This window comes from Triturus cristatus, chromosome 6 (genome assembly GCF_964204655.1).
Source record: "Triturus cristatus chromosome 6, aTriCri1.1, whole genome shotgun sequence".
Taxonomy (NCBI): domain Eukaryota; kingdom Metazoa; phylum Chordata; class Amphibia; order Caudata; family Salamandridae; genus Triturus; species Triturus cristatus.
Genome location: NC_140589.1, coordinates 1,220,644,892 through 1,220,667,249, shown reverse-complemented (window position 1 = coordinate 1,220,667,249; position 22,358 = coordinate 1,220,644,892). Strand labels below are relative to the sequence as shown.

The following is a 22,358-nucleotide window of genomic DNA, read 5'->3' as shown; positions in this document are numbered from 1 at the left end:
AGTCGGTTCCACAGTCCGGTGTTGGACGATGCGTGCCAGGATTCTACCAACGTTAATCAGTTGGTTGAGATCCTGGTACGCAGCGGGAGCGCCCGGCTGTGGGTGTTTCGGAAATCAAAAATAAACCACTTTTACTTACTGGATTGCCTCCTTTGATTACTGTGCACTTCACCTGCCTGTTTCACTGGAGACATCTGTTCTGCTTTGAGTGAAGAGCACTATGGGTAAGTGTGTGTAATGGTCCTATGCATGACCTCCAAAACAGATGCTCACAGCAACGACTAAACGTATCTTTCCTGGTTGAGCTAACGCTAGAAGCAAGCATGCTTCAAAATTTATATTTAGACATCCTTAGCGACTGTCACATAGACATCTCAATTGACATAAGTAGGAGAATGCAGTAGATAGCTAGCCATTGAACAGCTTTAAAAATATAAGTAAATTGTATAATATAATTAAAAAGGAAAACAATGAAAAATATACGAAGTCATAAAGGCCTACTAGAAAATTGTTTCTTTTCAGGACATCTGCTTGGACTGTGAGTGCTATTGTGATTTAATTCACTGGATGGCCCTGTTAAGAAACAGTTTGACAGTTTAGCAAATCTCATGTTTATTATTATAAACCGTAATAGAAGGCAAAATCGTTTTCGTTTGTTGGAAGTTTCGCAGGTTCTCTACTTACATCAGGCATACTTTTACTCTGCATTCTGGGACTTTTAGCGGTGGTTTCGGAAAAATCCACACGTCCCAGAACGCAAATATTTTTTTTTCAACTGGCTCGCACAGCAAATCACGTCTCAACCTAGGAAACATTGCAGGGCTGTCCGAAATAAACCCGGTCACGTCAGACTCGTTAACAATAGCTGCTGCTAAGGTTATGAAAATAAACTGCCGGCGCGCTGTGAACGGCAGCTTGTGAGCCAAACAACCATCCCTTCACACTCACAGTAAGTAATATCTGCATTTGCCTGCTGCGAGGGACAGTCCCGCCGGGTTGTTTTCTTTGCCGTGTCAGGCGCAGCCCACATTCCACCTGCGCCTGAAAGTGAGCAGTAATGGGCCTGCCTGGCCGCCGCTAGCTGAACTCCGCGTGCCACTTTCACACCTGCAATAATCCTGCCTGCGGCCTGTCGGTTGACGCTGCGGCGGGGCGCGGGGTGCGTCAGCTTGTCGCGCGGCGCGTGCACAGTGACTGGAGTCATTTGGAATGCCCCTGCGAGTCTCGGGTGACTCTCGGCTTGCACCATGAACTTCCTGGATCAGTATACGCCTTCCGGGACCGGGACACAAACACATTTATGTAGACCGCGAAGGGAACAGACTCACCGAGGATGACGAACCATAGATATAAAAGATCACTTTGTCTGCAGGTATGAAATATAGATAGACATTCCTCTACTTTTATTTTTTTAGAGCAGTAGGACTTGTGAACAACTTGTTGGTGAAGGTGAACCATTGAACACAATCACATTGACTGTCACTGTTGCCACAAAAATTGAAATGCAACACAACATATATGTTTTGTATTTGTGAAACAAAAACAATCCAAACCGTTTTAAAACAAAACGTTGATTTTAGATGATGTACCATGCATAGCTGCCAAGGTTTCAAATTGCTATGTGTGACATTTTCAGAATTTCAGTGCAATTATGAGTGACATTTTAACGACTATGAGTGGCACTTTCTCGGGGGCAAAATCAAGCTATAAAGATGAGGAGAAACATATAACTATAAAAAATTAGATCAATTTGAGGAACGAGAAACTCTAAGATCATTTTAAAACAGCTGCAAAACACCAGGAGTGGGGGTCTCTACAAGGGGAATGTGTGGCCTATGTAATTAGGCGTATGGCTTAAAACACAAATGACATTTCTCCACTGGCAGCACTTTGCTGGAAGAATTACTTCTAAAACATTTTTTGCCAGCCGATATCACACTCCACAACTGGGGCAGAAATGTGCAAGGTACAACAGAATGCCCGTCTTCAAGCAATGCTTACAAATTCCTGCAGTGTTCTGGTGGTAAAAAGATTAGCCCTTAACGACTATGGCCTGAAACTCGTCCTCTGAAAATGAAAGAATGAATGAACGTGTCAAGTTCATAGGAGCTTTAAAGACACTCCTATTTACCATTTAACTCAGCCAAGACACATACGGATGCCACCAGCTGGAAACGATAGTGCTTTAGCAAATCCCCTTTGACCTAAAAGGACAATTTACCTCCAAGACCGAAAAACGGGGGGAGGGAATTAACATGGGAAAAACAGACTTTTTTAACGTATTTGTGAAAGCTAATAGGCCTTAGCCTATAAGAGTACTCGCCAACAAAATGTTACCAATCACAGGGGTCAATTGGCTGTTATCTCACTTGCTGGAGGTGTTCGGTACTCCAGGTATCACCAACTTAGATCTGACCTTGGTTTTAGTTTTAAAATATGTGCTAATGTAGAGGTGCAGAAAGAAAACATTCAAACTGTGTACTTTTAAAAAACATGAAGCACTATCCAAGGTACAGAATGGAAAAGCATGGCATTGTCGTTTATGTCTCACTTAATGTACTCGACTATTGTGCTAATATTGGCGTCATTTATACGCAAAAGAGTACCTTAAATAAGCGATTGTCAAACCTCAGACGGAGAGTGCGGCAGGTTCCTATCAGAAAAGCAGATTGGGTTATGTCACTTAGTCTAGCAACTGTTAAACGTCTGGTATGTTATGTATGCAACGAGTAACAACATCACCTCACGAAAACCACGAGGGCTCCGGCAGAATCGAGTGCATGTCTGTTATTTTGGCAAAAGACACTCTGAGTGTTAAAGCATTTCTCTGGCTAAAAAACGCTTTTATTTGTCAAACCACGTTCTAAGTAGCAGATTGGCATTTAGAAAATAAAAGTGTTACTGTTTTTTTTCCCCGAAAACAGAGAGGACCACAAGTTGAGGTGCCGATATGCTGCAAAGGTAATGCAGCTTTTCAAGCATTATGGCTAAAATTTGAACCATGGGAAGTGTTTCCTACTGTGATTGCGCCTCAATAAAATCTTCCGGTCGAATTTGCGCTATCTATAAAACTGTTCAAGAGTAGTGGGCCTACACAGCGCAGCAGGATATTAACCTGAGGCCAGGTAAATAAAGGCACCACCCCCGGGACAAACTGCCTGCCCCCTCACTCAGAGATGCGCTCGGCTTGATGTGTGTGTGGGATAATTAAGCATTGAGGGCCTTCTGTGGAGCATGGAGTTCGTTCACGGAGATGCGTGTAACCTTTAAATCATAAGTTCCAATCCAATCAGGACTGACTTGACCCTTCCCTTTCTAGCACTGATAGCACAGAGTACTGCATTATTGTAACAAGCAGAAATTGAGTGTTCTGCTGCTGTACTGACTTTACTTGCGCAGCGGAATTCAACTATGTGCAGACTGACTTAATGCAGAGCTGCTCTCTTTAACTGTAGGCTGGCTGAATGATGGGATTTTAAAATAAATTAGGAAGCCAATGAGAAGAAACAGTTAGTGACACTTCACTTACTCTGTATCAGCTGTTGCGAGCACCAATGATGATGGTGTGAGCCATCTGCGATGACTGCCCTGCTACAGTCCAGGGCAGTGCCACGGCCGCAGTTTAGATAGGACACTTTGACCGACGTGCGTGGGTGGCATTGGCTGCACTGTAGTGCAGGGTGGCTTCTGAGGCAGTCATGCACCACCACCCTCAGGCCACGGCCGAATCATTATGCCAGCTGGGCTGCGTGTTGCGAGCTGCATTGGCAGGCTCCAAAGTGCGCAGGCCTCCAAAGAACTACCATGTCGCGCAGTCGCGTCCGCCCACAGAGCCTATGACGATTGGGCAAATTATATCACGGGCCAGACTTGTGACCAGACGTCAGTGATTGAAAGGTGTCGGGTGGAATATTGTAGCCATCCGCGAGTTGAGTCAGCCTCCCTTAGCCTGCCATGAATTGAGCCAGCCCCCAAGTTAAGATCTTTGGCAGTCAGTGGAGGTGTGAAATATCAGCGCTCCTGCACACAGTTGAGCTATGAATGTGTGACAATGCATTTCAGTGCGGTGATGCGGATCACCTCACTGAAATGCGTTAGGCTAATGCCTGATGCGTGGTACTTGGCAGGGCTGACCAGGGTCGGCTTTAAAGCTGGTGGTGTTTGGTGCATCATTTTTATTTTGGCAACCTCCTCCCCCCACCATGACCTCCTTCTCCACGGATCCCCTCACTACCGCCTTCCAACAGGGTCCCTTATCTCTCCAAAGCCCCTGTCTCGCATGCATTTCATTTATTTTATATCACTACTCATACTAGTGTAGTCAGAACACTTTACATAACACACGTCATACAGAGACAATGAATCAAACGTGTGAAATCAGTCTATAGGAAATGTAACATAATAGTCAAGTCAAGAAATTCTTTATTTCGACCTAACAAGGCCGTAAAAGCACAATTAAAAAGAAGTACAACACAATTCATGCGATTTAAATTTTCCAATAGTGAAATCCATGTGCATTAAAATGTTGTTAGAAAATTCCTAAGGTCAGATTGCCGATGGCCCCAAATTTCTGCCCCGTACAAAGCAGCCCCTCTAGCATGTGCCTTGTAAATTTCCAACACCGGCCCAATCGTTTTGTGTGTGCACTTCCTCTGCATCTTTGCTAACCTCCCCGTTGTCTGGGCCAACTTTAAGCTTGCCTTCTTTATTTGTACACCCCACTCCATTTTCTCGGTGAGTGACAATCCCAAGTATTCACAAACAGACACTTAATCTAATAATTTCCCATCTAACTGGGGATTGGGTTGTGTAGAGTACCCTGCATTAAAAGCCATGCATTTGGTTTTCTGAGTATTTATCTCCAGGCCCCTACTCTTACAGAATTAATGGAAAGTATCTAAAGCCCTCTGTGTTCCCTTAGGGGACTTTGACAGCAGGAGGGTATCGTCGGCGAACATCAAGGCTGGTACCTTGCGGTTCGCCAACCTTGGAGCATCTATGTCCCTCCCTGCTATCAAGGAATCCACTAGGCTATTGATGAATAAAAAAAGAGGGTCGGAGCCAGTACGCACCCTTGTCGTACACCTCTATCTATAGGTATGCGATCGGTAAGCTCTCCATTTTTCCCATACCTAATTTGGGCGAAGTTATGTTCATGTAATCATTTCAAATGGAGGCAGAGATACGGGGGGCACCCAGGTCTAGTAAGATGGCCCATAATTTCTTCCTAGGGCCAAATCGAACGCTGGTTTTAAGTCCACAAAGATCTTATAGAGGCTGCCACCCTCCAAGATCACTGTCTTCCAGTGCAGTAATTGCAACCTGAAGATTTGGTCAATAGTGGACATTTTTGCTCTAAAACCGGCCTGATATGGGGTAAGAATAGTATGCTCCTCCATCCAATTCTAGAATCGGCCCAGCAGCACTTGTGCGTATATTTTCTGAGTGACATCAATGAGACTGATGGGGCGAAAATTTGCAGGATGGAGGGGTGAGCCCTTTTTAGGTCTCGCCTGACCCAGCGCTGGTCTGGCGAGACTTTAAGTAAGGGCTTCAAAAATTGCTACCGCCGGCCACAGCTTGCAGTGCATGGGCGCGGACGCGCACTTGAGCAGAGGCGCGATATGGCGTGATTACTGCTGCACGCGCACCACTCGCGCAAATGCACTGCAAGCTGTGGCCGGCGGTAGCATTTTTCCCCCGCGATCTTGCAGGGTCGGCTTTTGGCATGGGCGAGCTGGGTCCAGGCTAATGGCAGCAACCTAAGAAGGCGTAAGGAGCTGTCTACAATAAGGACATGCAGACACCAGTGTGCCTAGCGCCTGGCTTCAGGAGCTGCAAGCGCTCTTTATAACACTTTACCAGCCGGCCTCCTTATCCTCCCATCACCCTCTCGCTCCCTGATGCCACACACTATAACACCACCACCTCCAACAAACAACATGCTCCATCAGCGCGAGGAGTTAACCTCCCATCACCCTCTCGCTCCCTGCTGCCACACACTATAACCCCACCCCCTCCAACAAACAACATGCTCCACCAGCGCGAGGAGTTAACCTCCCATCACCCTCTCGCTCCCTGCTGCCACACACTATAACCCCACCCCCTCCAACAAACAACATGCTCCACCAGCACGAGGAGTTAACCCGTGAGTGATTCAGATAGGCGCTGGAGTGCAGAGGTATTTGTGTTCGGAGGCAAGTAACCATTCTGATGTAGACATTCATGAGTGACCTCTGAACACAAAAACGGTGCTCCCTGGTGCTCATTGTATTCACAAGCAGCAGCGAATGCGCCACATGTCTTTCCGGCCAGGGCGCTATCCTGGCAAAGGCTGACTCTGGGTTTAGGTGTTGGTACAATAAACGGGTCTTAATAGTTTCAGGCATCTGGCTGGTTGTGTCTTAGTGCTGCTCTTTGAAACGTCTTCTCCAGGAGCCGTAACACATGTCCCCTGAAGAGGTGGTTGTGAAAGTGTCAGAGGTTATAAGCTGAATGAAACAGCAGTTCCGTCACCCCACGAGCGGACGCGTGTTTATTTTGTAGTTTACACACCGTGTAGTAAAGTTTGTAAGGCGCACACTGTGAAACAAGCAGTGGTTTCTAGGCTTTCAGGTTGAGTGTGCTTTGTTGAACTGCGCTGAGAGATAAGCACTGTTTCGTGCGTGTGGGTGTTGCTATCATAGTGTTATTCCCTGCATTTCCTAGCTGCCCATTCGTTTTCTGGTTATCAGTAAAAAAGCAGCAGGTGCTGTTTTAATGTCAAATAATATGAGATAACTTGTTACCTAGGAATAACTGAGTCACCGTATGGTAACCTGACTGTGTTATTAGCAGGGTATCGTGTGTGGCCCAAAACAAGCCTCCTTCACCACAGAAGGGAGCCACAGTTCAAGCTTCCCTTCCCTACAGAACATAAACAAGCATTGGCATAGCCAATAGGTCTCTCTTTTAGGACCTTATAAGTATTTATTTATGCAGCACAATATCCTTGGTGCAACAACATCAACTGTTGCATGGCTAAACACTTATAAGGTCCCAAAAGCGAGACCTATTGGCTATGCCAATGCTTGTTATAGATCGGGATGATTTCCGCCCCAACCAAGTCATAGGGATCGCCATTCCCTGGAGAATAGCATTAAATAGGGTCCATAATACAATGAGGATCACAAGGAGTGGGAATCACGCCGTTCATACTAGTAGGCAGTATATTTTAAGAGTGCTTGGTTTTTAGAAGTACAAAGACAGGATTTAAAATGTACCACAGTTATTGGGTTGCCTTTACTGTGTGTATTTCTGCTCAAACAAACCTTTTTGGTAACATCAGCAACTCTTGGATGACAGTTCATAGGTCACTGAGATATATTAGTATTGTAACTTATGAACCGCGAGTAACAAAAATATCTCAGTGAAAAAGCAGTAACTCACTAAGCTATCCACATAAAATACAGTTCTGTGATCTGCATGGTACATATTCTTTGTAGAAGGCACATTAACCCTCTGCACAACTTTATGATGAGTCAACATTGGCATTAAAAAAAACTCTCTCTCTCTCCAGTAGGAACATTAATCACCAGTTATCTTGACATTTTTATTGTGGCCTGAAAACTGCTGGGCATATGTGGAACTCTGTAACAGGTGCTTTTAATTCCGAAAGTTATTTCTATTATTTCCAAACACAGCACCCCCTGAGGTCAGCCCAAAGTACGCCTGCACCCTTGCACTGCCCTAAAGCCAGCCCTGTGAGGTATAAATGAGTATGTTAACAACCAGAGAAAGAAAAAAACTGAAGAACATTTAGCAGTTTACCTCGAATAACATACTATATTGGAAGAATTAGAAACACCTCTATAACCAATTGAAGTCCATTACCATATTTTCACTAAAACGTGTGCCAATCACAAAAGCCCTTCAGACTTTCTTTAGCTCGGGCTCTGTTCATCAATGGGTCTAGAGCGAAGACCAAGGTCAGTATGGGAGGGTATGCTCAGACGTGAGTCCCTTGCTCATTGCACCATCAGGATTCAGGCAAGCCGGGCCGACGAAGGCTGTGATGCCAGAAACCGGTCCCCGGAAGCTTGTTTCCTTCCCAGTATAAGAATTGGCTTGGCAGTTTGGTTTGCCCTGTTCCCATCATGCACTGGGACAGGTACAGACTAATTTGCATGTAGCCAGGTTCTGAGCTGGGATGGTGCAGTGAGCTAAAAAACGGTGATGGATTAAAACCATGATCTCTTGACTTGGTAAGAGTATTCTGCATCATTCAGAAACTCTGTCCATCACCACCCCCTTTTTCCCAAATCGATTTTATCCACACTCAGTGTGGGAGGGTATGCTCAGACGTGAGTCTCTTGCTCATTGCACCATCAGGATTCAGGCAAGCCGGGCCGACGAAGGCTGTGATGCCAGAAACCGGTCCCCGGAAGCTTGTTTCCTTCCCAGTATAAGAATTGGCTTGGCAGTTTGGTTTGCCCTGTTCCCATCATGCACTGGGACAGGTACAGACTAATTTGCATGTAGCCAGGTTCTGAGCTGGGATGGTGCAGTGAGCTAAAAAACGGTGATGGATTAAAACCATGATCTCTTGACTTGGTAAGAGTATTCTGCATCATTCAGAAACTCTGTCCATCACCACCCCCTTTTTCCCAAATCGATTTTATCCACACTCAGTGTGGGAGGGTATGCTCAGACGTGAGTCCCTTGCTCATTGCACCATCAGGATTCAGGCAAGCCGGGCCGACGAAGGCTGTGATGCCAGAAACCGGTCCCCGGAAGCTTGTTTCCTTCCCAGTATAAGAATTGGCTTGGCAGTTTGGTTTGCCCTGTTCCCATCATGCACTGGGACAGGTACAGACTAATTTGCATGTAGCCAGGTTCTGAGCTGGGATGGTGCAGTGAGCTAAAAAACGGTGATGGATTAAAACCATGATCTCTTGACTTGGTAAGAGTATTCTGCATCATTCAGAAACTCTGTCCATCACCACCCCCTTTTTCCCAAATCGATTTTATCCACACTCAGTGTGGGAGGGTATGCTCAGACGTGAGTCCCTTGCTTATTGCACCATCAGGATTCAGGCAAGCCGGGCCGACGAAGGCTGTGATGCCAGAAACCGGTCCCCGGAAGCTTGTTTCCTTCCCAGTATAAGAATTGGCTTGGCAGTTTGGTTTGCCCTGTTCCCATCATGCACTGGGACAGGTACAGACTAATTTGCATGTAGCCAGGTTCTGAGCTGGGATGGTGCAGTGAGCTAAAAAACGGTGATGGATTAAAACCATGATCTCTTGACTTGGTAAGAGTATTCTGCATCATTCAGAAACTCTGTCCATCACCACCCCCTTTTTCCCAAATCGATTTTATCCACACTCAGTGTGGGAGGGTATGCTCAGACGTGAGTCCCTTGCTCATTGCACCATCAGGATTCAGGCAAGCCGGGCCGACGAAGGCTGTGATGCCAGAAACCGGTCCCCGGAAGCTTGTTTCCTTCCCAGTATAAGAATTGGCTTGGAAGTTTGGTTTGCCCTGTTCCCATCATGCACTGGGACAGGTACAGACTAATTTGCATGTAGCCAGGTTCTGAGCTGGGATGGTGCAGTGAGCTAAAAAACGGTGATGGATTAAAACCATGATCTCTTGACTTGGTAAGAGTATTCTGCATCATTCAGAAACTCTGTCCATCACCACCCCCTTTTTCCCAAATCGATTTTATCCACACTCAGTGTGGGAGGGTATGCTCAGACGTGAGTCCCTTGCTCATTGCACCATCAGGATTCAGGCAAGCCGGGCCGACGAAGGCTGTGATGCCAGAAACCGGTCCCCGGAAGCTTGTTTCCTTCCCAGTATAAGAATTGGCTTGGCAGTTTGGTTTGCCCTGTTCCCATCATGCACTGGGACAGGTACAGACTAATTTGCATGTAGCCAGGTTCTGAGCTGGGATGGTGCAGTGAGCTAAAAAACGGTGATGGATTAAAACCATGATCTCTTGACTTGGTAAGAGTATTCTGCATCATTCAGAAACTCTGTCCATCACCACCCCCTTTTTCCCAAATCGATTTTATCCACACTCAGTGTGGGAGGGTATGCTCAGACGTGAGTCCCTTGCTCATTGCACCATCAGGATTCAGGCAAGCCGGGCCGACGAAGGCTGTGATGCCAGAAACCGGTCCCCGGAAGCTTGTTTCCTTCCCAGTATAAGAATTGGCTTGGCAGTTTGGTTTGCCCTGTTCCCATCATGCACTGGGACAGGTACAGACTAATTTGCATGTAGCCAGGTTCTGAGCTGGGATGGTGCAGTGAGCTAAAAAACGGTGATGGATTAAAACCATGATCTCTTGACTTGGTAAGAGTATTCTGCATCATTCAGAAACTCTGTCCATCACCACCCCCTTTTTCCCAAATCGATTTTATCCACACTCAGTGTGGGAGGGTATGCTCAGACGTGAGTCCCTTGCTCATTGCACCATCAGGATTCAGGCAAGCCGGGCCGACGAAGGCTGTGATGCCAGAAACCGGTCCCTGGAAGCTTGTTTCCTTCCCAGTATAAGAATTGGCTTGGCAGTTTGGTTTGCCCTGTTCCCATCATGCACTGGGACAGGTACAGACTAATTTGCATGTAGCCAGGTTCTGAGCTGGGATGGTGCAGTGAGCTAAAAAACGGTGATGGATTAAAACCATGATCTCTTGACTTGGTAAGAGTATTCTGCATCATTCAGAAACTCTGTCCATCACCACCCCCTTTTTCCCAAATCGATTTTATCCACACTCAGTGTGGGAGGGTATGCTCAGACGTGAGTCCCTTGCTCATTGCACCATCAGGATTCAGGCAAGCCGGGCCGACGAAGGCTGTGATGCCAGAAACCGGTCCCCGGAAGCTTGTTTCCTTCCCAGTATAAGAATTGGCTTGGCAGTTTGGTTTGCCCTGTTCCCATCATGCACTGAGACAGGTACAGACTAATTTGCATGTAGCCAGGTTCTGAGCTGGGATGGTGCAGTGAGCTAAAAAACGGTGATGGATTAAAACCATGATCTCTTGACTTGGTAAGAGTATTCTGCATCATTCAGAAACTCTGTCCATCACCACCCCCTTTTTCCCAAATCGATTTTATCCACACTCAGTGTGGGAGGGTATGCTCAGACGTGAGTCCCTTGCTCATTGCACCATCAGGATTCAGGCAAGCCGGGCCGACGAAGGCTGTGATGCCAGAAACCGGTCCCCGGAAGCTTGTTTCCTTCCCAGTATAAGAATTGGCTTGGCAGTTTGGTTTTAACCGGGCCGACGAAGGCTGTGATGCCAGAAACCGGTCCCCGGAAGCTTGTTTCCTTCCCAGTATAAGAATTGGCTTGGCAGTTTGGTTTGCCCTGTTCCCATCATGCACTGGGACAGGTACAGACTAATTTGCATGTAGCCAGGTTCTGAGCTGGGATGGTGCAGTGAGCTAAAAAACGGTGATGGATTAAAACCATGATCTCTTGACTTGGTAAGAGTATTCTGCATCATTCAGAAACTCTGTCCATCACCACCCCCTTTTTCCCAAATCGATTTTATCCACACTCAGTGTGGGAGGGTATGCTCAGACGTGAGTCCCTTGCTCATTGCACCATCAGGATTCAGGCAAGCCGGGCCGACGAAGGCTGTGATGCCAGAAACCGGTCCCCGGAAACTTGTTTCCTTCCCAGTATAAGAATTGGCTTGGCAGTTTGGTTTGCCCTGTTCCCATCATGCACTGGGACAGGTACAGACTAATTTGCATGTAGCCAGGTTCTGAGCTGGGATGGTGCAGTGAGCTAAAAAACGGTGATGGATTAAAACCATGATCTCTTGACTTGGTAAGAGTATTCTGCATCATTCAGAAACTCTGTCCATCACCACCCCCTTTTTCCCAAATCGACCAAGGTCAGTATGATAATTGTTTTATGTTGGACTGCAAATCACATTTTGGAATGGTTTCTTCCTTCTTTGTGTGTGTCCTTCCTTTCTCTCTTCCTCCTGCTCGCCCCGTCTCTCTCTCTCTCTCCCTTTTTCTCTTCATTCTGCATATGGGCCTCTTTTACTGTGATTGATTTTGCCTCCCTCACTTCCATTACGGGTTTTCCTGACTTTTTATTTTAAGAGCTTTTGTTTGCAGAGGTGCAGACAGAACATGGGTTGGGAGGGGGGGTTCACAACGCCACTGGGTACTATTATTACCCAGTTTAATAGTACCAAATGTGTCGATCTCCAAAGATAAACTTTTGAGGTGGCCTTCTAGTCAACTTGTAACCTTGAAGGTCACTCTAAATGTCTGCAGCCAGCGCTTTCCTCACTCACACATGTTGGTGGCTAAATGTGTGGTTCATCTGCACACTTTTGACTTACGACATGCTTTAGTGGTGGTAAAGAATGGTGGTGCCTCTTTTAATGGAAAATGTGTTGTCACTGTGAGATGCCATCACACAAGCCAACTTCTTAGGTATACCAAGAATTCTGCACACTTGCTGGTGTGCATCTCCATATAGAAGAACAAAAGTAAATGGGTCTCATAGAGATGCTGGGAGGCTTGTCTACCTTCTGAAGTTTCTACTCCTTGGCCTTAGAAGCAAATGTGGGAGTGTAGATGAACTTAATGGCCAGGCAAGTGTTAAACGATATGATATTATCAGTGGTCAAAGGAGGAGTGCTGTGACTTTGGCTATACCAGGCATTTTGGTGACTCAAAATCCATAACCCTTACTAAATTTTGTGAGGGGCATCATTTTGTGCTGTGCCATTGGTGCCTGCCATAGCAATTATTTCACCTGCAAGACCCCTAGAAAGAGAGAGAAGCAGAAGAAGACATTCTACTGATTAAAGTCCTCTTCGTAAGCTGGGACCTACCATAGGATGTTTGATTTGTTTCGCATCCCGTCCATCATTTGTGTACCTTTTGCTTTCTCACCCCAACTGCACCGGGTATGCCCAGACATGGGTCCCGGACTCACGGTGCCACTGGATTCAAGCTAGCCTGGCTGATATGGGTGAAACCCTGAAACTGGTCCTAGAATGCTTGTTTCTGGCCAGGGAGAACCTGGTTTGGCAGTTCGGGCTGAACTGTTCCGATGAGGAGCAGGTTCAAGCAGCAGCGGTCCGTGGAGGAAGTTCCATGGGCCGGAAAGGCGGGGCGGGGGTACTAAACACCGGAATATGGATAATTGGAGGTAAGTAAACAATTAAATAAATAAAACGAATTTCGTAGCGCGCGCTGCACCGCATTTTGTGATGCAGGGCGCGCAAAAGAACAATGGATTTAACTCAGATCTCTTGACTGGGGGTGAATTTTTGATTTGTTCCACATTCTGTTCATCATTTGTGTGTCTTTTGCAGGATGGGCCCTGGCAAAGCAAACAAGCAAATAACAATGCCTTTAATTTATCTGTTTTTTAAAAAACAACACATAGTAAAAGGCAGTGTCATTTATGATACCAATAGCTTAAATTCTCGCAAATACAAATCCTATTGCATTGCAAATGCTTGTTTTGTTTACATCAACGGAACACGGCCTTGACTTGGAACTCCAACATACAATTAGTCATGTTAGTTCGTATGTCAGCTGCTGCTAGGTATGAAAAACATAGGCCTTGTATGGTCAAACTGCTGTGTCTTCTAAATTGCCGCTTAAAGTAGAATGACGGCAGTGGAGCGGGCGGTCAACATAAGACTCACATGAGGACTGAGGCAATTAATGTCGGGGCAGCTGGAGGCTGTTACAAGTACGCACCACTATTACAACTACGCTCTTTGACTTAACTGGACAGGACCCGAGTGTCTGTCGAGGGATAGAGGTGAGCTCACTGTAGACAAAGAAACCACAGACAGTTGCAGGTTTCCATAATTTGGAAGTTGCTCGGGGGCCTCCGTAGAGATAGGAAAGCTGGAGTGCGGTGCTAAGGTTGCAGATAGCCAGTGACGTCACTGGAGGCGGGTCCACGTGCAGGGTACTGTAGACCGAAGTGTGTTCAACGTGGCGGCGGCGTGCGGGTTTGGTAAGTTAAACGGAGATCCTTAGGGGGAAGTGGGGGCGATTCATGCCAGTGGCCAGGAGTACCGGGAAGAAGCTTGTGGTCCACGTCTGGACAGTTCTAGACTGCAGGCCGCCCGAGCTGTGAGGCAAACCTGTGAATCTCTGCGACTACTAGGTCGCGTATATCTGAATGCTTCATTAACATAGTCCATCGTCCCAGAATTCCCGATGCTAAACGATCGCAAGCTGTCTCCGTGGAGCCGATGTGGGTAATGGGAAGTGAAAGTGTATGAGGCTGCTGAGGACGGAAGGGGGACAGGAGATGTGCACACCGCGTGGCTGTGCGTGCGCGTACACAGGCTCCAATCCTCCAAAAGCCCTGCGCATGCCCATCTCCTGTCCCACTTCCGAGGCAAGTCTGCAACAACAGATCTTGCTGGCGACTGCAGCGCTTTGCGCTGCGTTCGCCAGGCGAGACCTAAAAAGGGCACTGAGCCAGAGCCCTCTGGGGCCCTCTAGTTCTGTTATTCACCAACTGGAGAAACAAACCCCTAACTTTCTTCCTGTCATGCTGACGCTGTAGTTCCGTCTCCAGAAGTCCCTTATGTGACACAGGTCCTATGTGACAGGCGGCTACTGCTGTTTACCATTGTGTTTCAGGCCTAAAGCACTATTTAATTTCAAGTGAATAACTAATGTTTTACCACCAACTTTTAATCTTACCTTGTCATGTTTTTATATAGATTTTTTTGGCCCTGGGTAAAGGAGACATATAACTGTTAAATAAAATAGCCTACCGATTTTGATTATGCTTTGTTCAACGAGACCCCAATTAAGAATATGTCAAATCCAGAATGCCATTTTCACATGTATAAATTCCATAGGCATGCCTCAAGTCAAGGCTTCTTTTACGACGTCACCACTATTTACCAAGCACTGCTGCAAACATAAGAAGCAAACGCTTCTCTTTGAAGGAAAATCGATTTTAATTTATTATCATAGATGCAGATGTGGGACACCACTTAAGGGGGAGAACAAATATGGTGGGAATGTAATGTCCCTATTAAATTGCATTGGAGCAGATGCAGCTTTACGAGGAAGAAAGTTAAAATAATGTTTTGGTTGAACGAAAACCATCTCTTTTTCCCTACAGAAGTGTTTAAGTATGGTCATATGCGCGTTTACAAGCCACTGAGACTTGTGGGACGGTGGACCACGCTTACCATCAGGAAAAACTTATTGGGTGCATCTTCCGTCGGCAGGCAGCGCTCGTATACCCACCGGAAGGACCGGTGCCAGCGCAGGGTTATTACAGTGCAGAAAACAGCGCGTGCCACCAGAGTGTCAACAGCACCTAAGAGCTTGCAAATAGAAAGAAAAAATACAATACCGGTTGCAAAACACCTTCTGGTACAGCTTGTTTGTGCACTTTAACGGTGCGTTATAAAAGGCAGATAGAAAAGAAAAACACAATTTTGTTTAGCCACAACATCCACCGAATTAATCCACAGAGATGTACTTTAGATTAGTGGCATGTCTTTCATCCGGTTTGAGAACACGACTCTTAGCCCACGCTGCACCACCTTTATTCGCACTGATGTGACGATGTATTTTGAATGGTATCCGTGGGGCGTGGCCATCGAAAGGGACTGGAATGACAAAGTCTTCTAACACCTCTGCCATCACTTCCTTCGTTTAGTAGGGACCGGTTCGAGGCAAAGTCGTTTGTGGTACAGCGCTATAACATGTGAATGTATATAGCAGTAGAACCCACGGACTTAACCAAGTGTACCTTGGGTGGAGGCTTCCAGACCGTATTTCGATGCTGCTTGTGCCGGGCAGCAAAACAGTTTTGCGTAATTCAAGTTTTACAATGGTGTAAATAGCGCCTTCTGCCCTTGATGAAGCGTACAAACACTTTGGGGCTTATTTACAATCCCCTTGCGCAGCCGGTCCGTCACTGTTTCCCAATTATAAAAGTGATGCATTGGCGGCGCAAGGGTCTAGTTTACGTTTACAATCCGTGCTCATTTACGCCTCTCATGATCTCATGCAGTCGCAAACTCGCGCACTAGGCGTGGAGCTAGAAACGGACTTTTCCTACGTCATATCACTCATGAAAGTCTACTGCCCAGCTTTTAGCAATGCTGGACAGCTTGACAAATGGACTTTCCGCGCCCATAACTGTGCAGAGCCCCGGGGCTTCCTTCCTTCTTCCCCATGGCCCCTGCCCTGCCCCCACTCAGTTAATACATCTGTCTCCAGCCAGGATACTCTGAATGCGGGCAGTGTGGTAGGGTCCGAGGAAGGAAGGATGGCAGCTGCTGCGCCGGGGCTCTGCAACACTTACAGCAAACAGGGTCTGATGTCATTGCAGGAACCAAAAATATGACGGGCCCAGCCCCTTAAAGCAGCAGAGCCCCGGTGCAGGGGGAGGGGTGCAGCCTGAGTTCCTGCAGGCTGCTCGTGTCTGTTCCATGCGGCCACAGCAGGGAGCAGTAACCGTGAATCATGAGATCCGGGTGCTGCTGCCTGGAAGGAGCCGCCGAGCGCCTGTGTCCAAGCAGCGGATGCACAGACCTAGCTCACCGAGACACTGACCCGCAACGTGCCACCTACCGCGAGGAGCTAGGCCCTACATTTTAATGGCATGTTAACATGTGTACTGTTAACTGCTTTATGGAACACCGGGGCTGCTTCTCGGAGTTAGGAAGAGACAGGGAAAGGACCCGGGCAGAGGAAGTTACAATTGCCTGCGTGTGTTATTCCGGGCGTCACATTCACGTGCCCACGCGGTGCATGTCTATATTAATGTGTTTTGTTCTTCCTATTTATGAGCCCGAGACCTACTAAAATAATCAGGAAAATATTGGCTGCTATTCTTTGCGTGTCTGGGATACCATTTCGAGTAGTCACGTGGATTTTGGGGACGTTTAAGACATAAGAGCGCTGAGCTCGGCATGGGTGACTCGAACGGCTACAGTGCGAGTGAACTCAGGCTCACAGCTTTGCATCATGTACAGATGGAGTCACGGATCATGAACGGGGCTCTCTTCCCATTAACAACATTAATAGAGTATGAATGCGTAGTAGTGGGTATGTCATCTCTACTTACCACACTGCGGATACGTCCGCTATTTTGAGAACAGCGCCCTGAATATTCACCTGTGTGTAGGTACTCTACTGAATCCATGTGGGTAAAAAAGCACTACATATTTATTACTCAGTTGTGAAGGGGACTCATCACGGGAGTAAAGGGGTACACATTCGCAACCTGCTAGGCTGCCTCAGTTTTACAAACTTTGCGGGAGAACAAATAGGAGAGTGAAGTTCCACAGGTTGATAAAAGTGCCCATAAAACTAATAGTGCGTATACGTTAGAACATAGAAAGTGTTTGAATAGCTCTATAGGAGGTATACAAATATAAGAATAACATTAACATGTAAGCATACAAGTGGTATAAAAACAAAGAACAGTTCAGCAACATGCGAACTCATAGTGTCATTACAATTGTCTGATACTATCGGACACTTATAGTGCTACCTATGTGTGCTTTCCGATCTTGTTTGTTAGGTGTTTTGAACCCACCCACATACTGGGAAGAAAGCTATAAAACTGACTTTTTATGTCATTAACAGAAGTCCCAGAGGGCATTATCAATATGTAAATGCCCAGCCACTTCATGTTCAGGCCCAAAGGCGAAAGCGCATAACGATGATGACAGGCGATTGTCAAACATCTTTGCCCGTTACAACGGTTGCTGTTATAACATGTTACCATAACGGTAAGAGCATCGCGGGTTCAGAAACATCCTTATGTGTACGAGGTTTAAAAAAAAAAAAATCTGTGAGTTGGTACCAGATGTACTTTTGTAATACGAGTAGCAGCAGCAACGTGTGGGATGGAATCACACTCAGACTGGGTGATGGAAAATGGTCCATAATTCAGCGTTGTGCAAAGCGGGCCTTTAATGGTAGTTTATGCCCTTTTACTAACACACGGATTGGTCGGCACAGCCTACACATTCCATGGCAATTTCTAATGAAAGACAGCATCTCCTCTTCCGCAGATATGACATTTTCACATTCCCACGTGCCGTTCAAAAAGCTCCTCGCCTCCCCTTGTCTCCACGTGAGCCTACTGAGAATACAATATTTTTTCATTAAACGCCACGTGTGTTTTGACAGCAATCGGTAGGTTGTGGACTTCTCTCACTATGTCCTGTCTGGTCCTCTCACCCACCGACAGATGTCCTGTTCCTCGCCATTCCCCAGTCCCCCAGCCCCTCACCTGTTTTGAACCTCAGCTGCTTGTCGTCCTGGGAGCCGAACTCTTCTAGCAGGGAGATGAACAGCACCCCGCAGGCGTTCTGGATGCCGAAGACCGAGCCGTTGCACCACATGGAGGCCAGCATCACCACCCAGCCCCAGCCGCCCTCCGGGGGCTCGAACTCCTTGGGCGCCTCCTCTGCCGAGCCCCTGACCACGTCGGGATCGCCCTCTCCCGGCACGGGGACCCCTGCCTCCCCCGGGGCACCGTAATCCCCGTTCTCCCTCTTCCCGTCGGCATGCAGGGCAGTCCCTTCTGGGGGCACCCCGTTCAGGGGAGCCTCCTCCGGCTCCTCCCCAGTCACCTCTTCCACTGGAAGGGCAGGGTACAGCCCCTGCTGCTCCTCGGGTGCGCCATGCTCGTTGGTCAGGGGTGCCATCTCCTCTGTGGGTGCCAAGCCCTGTCCGGGTGCCCGCCTGGTCTACAGATCGGACTCTGCTCGCAGTGTCAGTCTGACAGCTCTTGCTGCTTACATCAGCACAGCATGCCAGTGACAGTTGGACTGTCCCGCACGAGTGTAGTCTAGCGCCTTATGAACTCTCCGCACAGCCCAGGGTAAAACCTGGGCTGGACTGCCTGCCGGGCAGCAGCAGCTTTGTACAATCATGCCTCTTATGAATAACACGCCACAGGGCTGTACAGCACTCAGATTAATATCATCAGCGGAAATGCATGGCTTGTCTTGTGCTGCCACCTGCTGGTTAGGCACCTAGCATACATACCTTTGTACTATCTCCTACTGTACTTGGAATCTCCTTACCACGTGATGTAAATAACATTTGCTGCTAAAAGATGTTTAAAAAAATTAAATATGATGTTTCAGACGTGCATCTTCCACAGATAGTATCTTTCATGGGTCTCCGTGGCAGGATACATTCGAACCATGTTACTTAGTGGCTTATTTTTTTTTTCGTGCAGTGATAAATTGAAGTAATACTAAATAACCGTACATAGCGAAAAGGCGAATTGCTTTTGTGTACTGTTACCAGCCTGCACCATTCATTTTTATCGATCGCAGGAGAATGACAGGATGAGTAGGTCCCTTGCGACTCGAAGCTGGACCCTTCAAGCTCCCCTCAGTTGTCTGTAGTGGGTACATTACTGACAGGGTTTTAAGTGACCGGGTCCTGCCGTGCTCAGCAATGGCAGTTCTTACAAGTGGGTGCCGAGACGGGGTTCTGTTTTCGTCCTCACTCTCAGAATGGGAAAAAAATCTTAACTCTGCAGCTGTTCACTGTTTTTGATGTAACTTTTATTTATTTGCAGTTTTATATTGCAAAGCCCCAAGTGCTTTACATGAGCGCCAACAAGGAGTATCCATATATATATATATTTTTTGGTAGGCACGGGCAATTAAGCGATTTGCCGAGAAACACAGGATGTTGAACCGACTATGAGACTCAAACCTGCTTCCTCCGCTCCAAAGTTGGCAGCTCTCGCTATTAACCACAACCTCTCACGCAAGAACTAAAGCATTTTCAATATTATATACAACGAAGCCATAGTTGCATGTATGCATGTAGTATATTTATCTTTTCCAACTAACGACCATTGACAAAGCCAATAGTCCTGGCTTGTTGTAAGTGTAATGTTACTTGTTGTATCATATATGTGGAGGCAATAACAGAAGCAGCAAAATACCAGTCGGCGGCACATTATACTGAGCACATATTTTTTAGCATAAATGTTTTAAGCCACGCCCTTAATTATATCGGCCACGCCCCTTTGTGAACCATCCCCCGGTTTTTTCATCCCACTTAAAGCCCTGATTACTGCATTGATCCTTCTTGCTGGATATGTTGCAATACAGGCCTGGAGCGCAGAGTTCACAACTGTCATGACATTTAGGCGCTAAAGTACAGTTGTAGTTTAACGCTTGAACTGGAGAGGATGGCCATAGAGAGGAAAACGCCATAACAATGGAGCGACGTCTCACTCCAACCAATCGCACTGCTTAGTTGTGCCTTCATAGGCGACGTCTTCATAAACATACTCCTTTCTATATTCTTTTCTTTGTTCCAACTTTATACTTGTTCATTTTTAGGTCTCGCCTGACCAGCGCTTTAGCGCTGCTCTGGCGAGACTTATAGTAAGCGCGTTTTGGAAGTGCAAACAGTGGCTTTGCAGGCCTCCAACTACAGTGCATGTGACCCGTCCGGGCGCGCGCACCATTTGGAGTCCTGCAACCACTTGTTTGCTTTCACTTTAGCCGTGATTCATCGCACCATTTGGCAGCCTGCGTGCCCGCCCCCACTCCCCCTCCCACTCCGTCAGCTTCAGTGCGCGCTTGTTTAGGTTGTGCCTACGACGCTTGTAAATCATGCCTTATCTCCTTACATTTGCTGTGCATTTAAAGATCAACGCCAAATGTTACCAGCAGTTTTGGAGGTGCCTTCCCCTCTTTCCTTGTACTGCTGCTGGGTCTTTAAAGTACAATGCTGTCAAAGTAAACTTCGTGTAAGAATTAACACTGCCTCGGCTGTGGGAGCGCGTGAACTTCAATGCTCAATTATTATTTACAGGAGCACTTTACAGAAGTGCCTGCGCTGTTAAATCCTGGCTGAAAGCTTTGGTTGTGTGCGCGCAGACACATCTGCTAGAGGTTCGCAGTGGTATAGGCAATGTACTATATGTATGTGATCGCATTTTCCCCAGGCCGTCCGATCTAGCACCACCTCCAACCCTCCGCTGGTTGTTTACCTGAGTCCAGTCCCTCCCTTCCTCCTCTCACGTCTCTGCTTTTAACTCCCGCCCTGTCTCCTTTGTGTTGCTGCTCATTAACGCCCCCCTCCTCTAATACCCCAACCTTGTTGCTTGTTCCAAGCATGTCATTGCATGTGGAAGTTGTTAACAGATGCATGTGTCTGCTGTAAATTAAACAGCTTTTCGACATGCCCTTACGTGTTAATCTTTGAACATATGTCTCATCATAGTATGTTCTTCTACTACGTATCCCCACTGTAGCAATTATTTGACCTTTTAGCGCTTTCCCGTAACACTTGGTGATCTTGTAAACCCTAATGTTCAGCATGCACTTTCAGTGCTGGTTATTAATAGAGCGTACATTTTCGGCGTTTTTTTTTCAGGGACTTATAGCATGTGAGTGCATGTTCAATTTATAAGGAGATGTTCAACATGATCATAAACTTAGATCTTGTGAACACACTTTAGGCATGCTATTAAACATGGGGGTTGTGAAAATGTTCAGCTAGTCACGCATGGCACGTTTATCTTAAGAGCATATTTTCGGCTTGTTTTACGTGGATTATCTAGAGAGATCTTACCACGTCGAATGTGGAGTTTGTACTGAGGCTTTTAGCTGAAGAAGATTCTCTGAGAACTGGCCCCCAAAGAATCGCATGCTAAGAAACCCCGCAGTGTACATGCAGGGGCATGCGAGCATAAAAGCCAGGGGTTATTTGGTGTAAGCAGGCAAAAATGTATTTATTTGGAAGTAGGTTGTAACCAAAATGTGCCACTGGCCTACAAATCACAGTTCGAAAGCAGCAGCATTCATAATTGTGGATATGTCACGGCCCGGAGAAGGTTAATGAGAGGGTTCAATAACACGGACATTCCAGGGCTTCTACATTTCAGTTACAGCTCCTGTCTGGCTCCATTCCCCAGTGATGAATTGTGCCACCTAGGAAATGAAGCACAGTACCCCTTAATAATTAATATTGGAAACATTCTATTTGCTTGATTTGTAAAAAAAAAAATAACTGCCAGGGCTCTTCTTAGAAGGCTACTGCACCCCGCACCACGCAAACCCGACAGCACTGCCATTGACAGTACCAACATAACACCTAAGCAGCAATATCCTACAAGTTTAACAATTCAGAGATTTCCAGCTTTCCAAAGCTATAATAACTGCATGAGAGGCTGGTATTATTCATGCCCAGTGTATGTTCACATAATAGACACAGATGATGTGCTCACCTCAGAATTAAAAAAGACAACCTCACCATGTGCTGGGCTGTCACTAGAGCCAGTGCTGACAATTATCTGCCAGTGCCGCGCACCGGAAACAGCTGACCCAAATTAAGCTTCTCTG

The 22,358-nt window shown here is 46.7% G+C and overlaps 1 protein-coding gene across 1 annotated transcript in view; it reads right to left on the bottom strand.

Moving 5' to 3' along the window:
• Positions 1-18,901, bottom strand: part of SLC16A10 (solute carrier family 16 member 10) — a 369,749-nt gene extending 350,848 nt beyond the window's left edge. The window contains exon 1 of the mRNA XM_085612135.1: positions 18,266-18,901. Within this exon, the coding sequence (XP_085468261.1) occupies positions 18,266-18,683 (418 nt within the window). The 5' untranslated portion in view covers positions 18,684-18,901. The remainder of the gene's footprint in view (positions 1-18,265) is intronic.
• Positions 18,902-22,358: the final 3,457 nt, after the last annotated feature.